The following is a 5,605-nucleotide window of genomic DNA, read 5'->3' as shown; positions in this document are numbered from 1 at the left end:
GGGTTTTTTTTTTTTTTTTTTTTTTTTTTTTGAGGCAGGGTCTTTCTGTGTAGTTGAGGCTGACTCTGAACTTGCTATGTATCTTAGACTGGCCTTGAATTCACAGCAGTCCTCCTGCCTCAGCCTCCTGAATGCTGGGATTACAGGAGTTCGCCACCATGCCTGATGGCAGAGTGGGGTTTGAAGCCAGCCTTGGTCTGGGGCAACTTCCTGGGCCTCTAAGAGCTTCAGCGTCCACAGCTGCGACATCCACTGAGATAGCTGAGATGGGCTCCTGGCTTCTCAGCCCGAAGTGCAGCCTCCCTGCTGCATCCTCCACCTTCTGGCCTCTCTGCCCTAAGCCTCTTCCCTGGGGGTCTCACTGCACCTGCCCTGTGGTACCAACGGCAGCCTGGAGGCCTCCATCCTCACTTCTGCCCTGGCCCTCTGGGCCCCAGTCCCGCCCAGGCTCCCGGCCTGCACTCACTGGCCCACAGCTCCCAGTACAGCCGCAGTGGGGCGCTGCTCCCGTGCACGCCGGCGGGGGAGGCCGCCTGGCAGGAGTAGGTGAGCAGGTCTGGGCTGGACTTGAGCGTGACATTGAGGGTGAAGGAGGCCGGCTGCTGAGTGTGCACCACCTTCTTGGCCATTTGGATGCCCTGGCTGGCGAAGAGGACGTAGGTGATGGGTGGAAGAACCCGGGGCGCGTGGCACGTTAGGAGGATGTGGCGACTTTGGGGGTAGACCTTCAGGACTTTGTAGGTCATGGAGATGTCTAGGGGGCGAGACAGATGGAACGGGAAGAAAGAAACCGAGATCACTCAAGCATCTCGAGAAAATACTGGTTTAGCAGTTCCTCAAAGTGAAATGAAGACTTAGCACCAGACGTGGCAACTCCGCGACTAGACACACAGCAAGAAAATGGGCTCTGCAGACACAAGTGAGAAGGTGCGCACACGGCCAACAAACTGGAAGCAAGTTGGAGACAGCCTGACCCCTCATCAGCTTGTGGAAGCCAGGTATGGTGGTGACTCGCGCCTGTGATCCCGGCAGTCTGGGAGGCTGATGCAGGAGGACTGCAAATTGGAGCCCAGCCTAGTGATTTAACAAGTACCTATTTCAAAATTAAAAAAATAAATAAAAAGGTCTAGGTAGCTCAGTGCAGAGGTTTCAATACCCAGTGCTGCAAACAAACCAAATCAAACAGAATGCTGTCGCCTACGGTCAGGCCTTTTCTGCCTGGAATATAAGATTCCATGAGAGCTGGGTGTGATGGTACAGGCCTGCAATCCAAGAACTCTGGGAGTGGCTGGGAATTTAGCTCAGTGGTGCAAGCACAAGCACAGGGTCCTGAGTTTGAACCCCTGTATCAAAAAAAAAAAAGAACTCCGGGAGGCTGAGGCAGGAAGATTGCCAAGTTAGAGCCCAGCTTGGGCAACCTAGTACTTAGCAAGACCCTGACTCAAAATTAAGAGAGTAGGGTGTGAGGATGTAGCTCAGTGGAAAAGCCCTAGGCTTAACTGCCAGTACTAAAAAAAAAGAATTCTGTGAGAGGTGGATGTGAGCAGGTAGGCATGAAAGTGTGCCAAGGCAAGGACACAGGCAAGGAGAGCCAGGACCCTGGTCTGCCCTCTGGACAGCCAGCCTTGCCCACTGCCAACTGCAAGGGGTCAGGCATGTGCCGTGCCCCATATACTGTGTCTCAGCTGAGAGGGGCACTTCTTGGCTGAATAACTCAATGAGCTCCAAGGCAGTGGCCCGCTCGGTGCCCTCGCTGGGCGCAGTGGTCCAGGTTCTCCCAGCGAACACCCAAGTTGGTGGCACCTTCAGGGATGGGTCCCTCTGGTGTGGACGGACAGGGACCCCCTGGGGCGGCTTCCATTCAGACTTGCCTTTCCCTCTGGCTCCGGGCCGGGGCCTCTCCAAGCTCAGAGGCCCCATCATCCCAGCCCGGCCACAGGCCTGGGGACGCAGGAGTGACAGCAGTGAACACCTGGCTACAGGGGACAGTGAGAGGGCAGGGGCAGAGGGTCTGACCAGGCCTCACGAGAGGCACTTCAGGGGAGCCCAGAGGGTGGGCTGGGCGGGGAGAAGAGGCAACTTCAAGGAAGCAAGGTTTTGTTTTGTTTTGTTTCCTGGTACCTGGGATTGAATTTAGGACCTTGCGCTTGGCAGGCAGGCGCAGTGCCACTGAGCCATATCCCCGGCCTCCTAGCAGGTTGTGAAGAGTAGTGAGATGTCAGCAGGAGGCTGGCATGCTCAGGTTGCCCTAAGCTCCCTCCTGCCCAGACTGGGAGGCCTGTCCCAGCCCGGGATCTGCTCACATAAGATTTTGCTGTTTTGTTGACCTTGACAGAGAAACATCCTACCATCCTCCTGTTGGGCCTCATGCTGCCCTTCCTGAACCCCCAGGACAGAAGTCAGGGCTAAGCAAAGTCACCTTCTGAATGGGAGGTGAGAGCAGAGGGGTGTGTTACCACTGGGTGTCTGTGTACTTTTCAAGAATAGTGTGGCCAGGTATGATGGTAAACTTGTATAATCCCAGTATTCTAGGAGACTGAAGCAGGAAGACTGCAAGTTCAAGCCTGGGCAGTTTAGGGACTAGGCAATACCCTGTCTCGAAATAAAGTGTAGCCGGCATAGTAGGAACACATGCCTATAATCCCAGCACTCAGGAGACTGAGGCAGGAGGATCCCAAAGATGGTCTCCTGAGGGTCAAAGAGATGGTCTCATCTCAGGGCCAGAGTCTGCTCCCCTGGGGAATGTCGGGGTTGGGCCACTGTGTGGTTACACTTGGCTCTTTGCTCTCTTCACGAAGGAAAATGATCTCAATTTATAGAAGCGCAAAGAGAAAACTTCCCTTCCATTTCAGTGACTGAATAGAAACTTGATTTGCTCATGTGTACAGAATGGAGCCTTCTATAAGTTGCAGTTTGCAACAGCAAAAGAGCATTCACTTTTTATTCTAAAACGACTTGTACCTTTTTTTCCTTTTCATTCTTTAGGTTATGGATTTTAACTGAAAGCAGTGACCCATTGTGGTGGCACATGCCTGTAATCCCAGCACTCAAGAGGCTGAGGCAGGAGGATCGCTGTAAGTTTGAGCCCAGCCTGGGCTACAGAGAGAGTTCAAGGCCAGCCTGAACTACATAGAAAGACCCTGTCTCAAAAAACCAAAATTTAAAATAATTATAATAATAAACTGAAAACAGTGATACACACCTATAATCCCAGCTACTGGGGAGGCTGAAGCAGGAGCACTGCAAGTTCAAGCCAGCCTGGGAAATTTAGTGAGACCCTGTCTCAAAAAGAAAAGGCCAGGGATGTAGCTCAATGGCAGAGTGCTTGCACAAGGCCTTGGTTTTGAGCCTCAACGCCCAAAAAAAAAAAAAAAAAAAAAAAAAAAAAAAAAGCAAAGGGAAGCAGGAAGCTGCCGAGGGCCTACGCCTACCAGGGCGCACACCCAGGCCCCAGGCCGTGTGTGAGTCCAGCCTGGCTCAGAGGCCCTAGAATTGATTGCACCTCTGCCAGCTTTTCTCTGGGATAACTGGGAGCTGAAGTCCCAGTCTTAAGAGACTGCGGTTCCTTGGTGCAGTGTGGGGCACAAGGGCGTAATTTTGAGCAAGCAGCGCACCTATCTGGAGTGAATGCGTCTCCAAAGAGATATTATGGTCAGTGTGTCCCCCCCACCCCGAGCCCTTCTGTGTGGGCCCCATTAGGACCGAGAACAGCGCGTCCACAGATGCCATCAAGTTCAGTGATTTGCTTAACGCCAGGAATCCGCGCTGGGTTAGGGAGGGGCCGCCCAACAGGTTGGGAGGTGCAGACCGGTGAGGACTTGCAGGTGAGCAGCAGGCGAGAGCACGGGGAGAGTTTCCGGCTCAACCTCCACGGGGAAGCCCGCAGACACCTGGATTTCGGACCTCTGGCCTCCAGTGCTGTGAGAGCACAGGCCAAACTGTGCTCCTGTGTGTGTGTGTGTGGGGTGACTCCCAAACGCCCCTCCAACTGATCCTGTGTCACCTTGGACCTCACTCTGAGAAACCTGGGCTGTAATCCTAGCACTCTGAGGGGCTGAGGCAGGAGAGCTGCTCAAGGCCAGCCTGGGGAATTTAGGGACTTAGCGAGATCTGTCTCAAAATGAAAAAATGCTGGGGATGTAGCTCAGCGCAAAGGCCCAGGGTTCAATTCCCAGGACTGTTAGAACAAAAAAGCAAAAGGCACCTGCCCAGAGGCCTTTTCTCCTCTGTCCTGGCCCCTGCACTCATCCCAGAGCCCGTGCCCAGCCTCCCAGCTGCGGAGCACCACCTGGCAGGCTGTGTTTTACTTAGCCCACCCTCCCAGGAGGCCCGCTGTGGCTGTGGCTGTACTTGGGTCCCGTCCCATCTCCGCCATACTGTCAGCCCGTAGAAGCCCAGGCTCTCTCCTCATCACAATGAGCCCCCACGTGCTGCAGAAGGCGCTGCTTTTCTGCTCTGCCCCTAGCCCCACTGGAACAGAGCGAGGGCTTCCTCTCCTCTCCTCTCCTCTCCTCCTCCCCAGAGCTGCAACAGCGCCGCCCACCGAACAGGCTCGCGAGTGCATTTGGAATGAATGAATGCATCCTGGAGCAGCCGTCTCTCAGCGTTTAGTTGCACACAGGACGCAGTCAGCACAAACCTAAGAAGTCAGGGGCTGAGCCGACAGGGAGGCCTAACTGACCCTCCCCAGGTACTTTCCTGAGACTCAGCCGCCTGCTCCTTTTTTTAGCTGCGACACCAACAATGGGCTTGTTTTTATGGCAAATGAGGAAATGATAGTTCAGCTTCTGCCCCATTCGAGTGAGACGTGCGTCGCCACTACCCGCGACCCGTCCGGAAGCAGAACGGAGGGGGGTGCTCAGGGACCCGGGGATGAGACAGAGTGGTGACCAGCAGTGTCCACCCCAGCAGATGCAGGCTGGAGGTGGCCACGAGGGAGGAGTGGGGGAGGGGCAGAGCGTTGGAGCTCAGAGGAGGCCCTTCCCTGGGGTCCCCTCCTCCCTGGCTCTGCACCAACCTGTGCGATTTATGGGGAGAGAGAGCTGATGCTTCCCATGCTGGACCCTAGAGATCTCCACTGTCTCATGTGGGAAGCCAGTCATGGCCCACTGGCTTTTTGAAAGATAACTTCTTTCTTTATAATCAAGGCATTGACACAATGTGTGGTCAGGATGTTCCTAATTAGCATTTAACATTTGTTCCTTTTTAAGGACTGCACGTCTTAAACTTGTTTTTGACCCTGCACGGGAGAAACTCCGACAGCCAAAGCTCTGTGGGAGTCAGGTGTTGTAACTCCATTTTGTTAAGTTCCTCCACCTATTGTGGGAATCATGATTATTAGTTGCAAGTGTTGTTAATTTGTTTTTCTTGAGCCTGCTTTCTCTTTCCCGTGTGAACCCTCGTTCCCGTGGAGCGGGTGTTGAGGTTACTATGGTAATCCTAGCCTATAATAGTTCGGTCTTTTCCTTTTAAAGGCTGATGCCTGCCTGCAATAAACGTCGCCTTGATCAGACTCTTGTCTTGGCGTCCTTCTTTTCTCTCTGCCCCATCTCCACCCGCTGCTCTTTCAGGTTTGAGACACTGCTGGACAGTGCTGTGCGTCGCC

At 54.0% G+C, this 5,605-nt stretch overlaps 1 protein-coding gene and 1 long non-coding RNA gene across 2 annotated transcripts in view; one reads left to right on the top strand and one right to left on the bottom strand.

Moving 5' to 3' along the window:
- CUNH17orf99 (chromosome unknown C17orf99 homolog) overlaps positions 1-5,605 on the bottom strand; it is a 7,782-nt gene that overhangs the window by 1,359 nt on the left and 818 nt on the right. The window contains exon 2 of the mRNA XM_033767820.1: positions 467-754. Within this exon, the coding sequence (XP_033623711.1) occupies positions 467-754 (288 nt within the window). The remainder of the gene's footprint in view (positions 1-466; positions 755-5,605) is intronic.
- LOC104858351 lies at positions 144-5,141 on the top strand. Its single transcript, XR_779117.3, has 3 exons — positions 144-998; positions 2,986-3,074; positions 4,523-5,141. It is a non-coding gene; the product is annotated as an uncharacterized LOC104858351 (long non-coding RNA).

This window comes from Fukomys damarensis, unplaced genomic scaffold (genome assembly GCF_012274545.1).
Source record: "Fukomys damarensis isolate Sample0158 unplaced genomic scaffold, DMR_v1.0_HiC HiC_scaffold_23, whole genome shotgun sequence".
Classification (NCBI taxonomy): Eukaryota; Metazoa; Chordata; class Mammalia; order Rodentia; family Bathyergidae; genus Fukomys; species Fukomys damarensis.
Note: the sequence above shows the minus strand (reverse complement) of the source record. Positions and strands in the feature narration are given on the sequence as shown.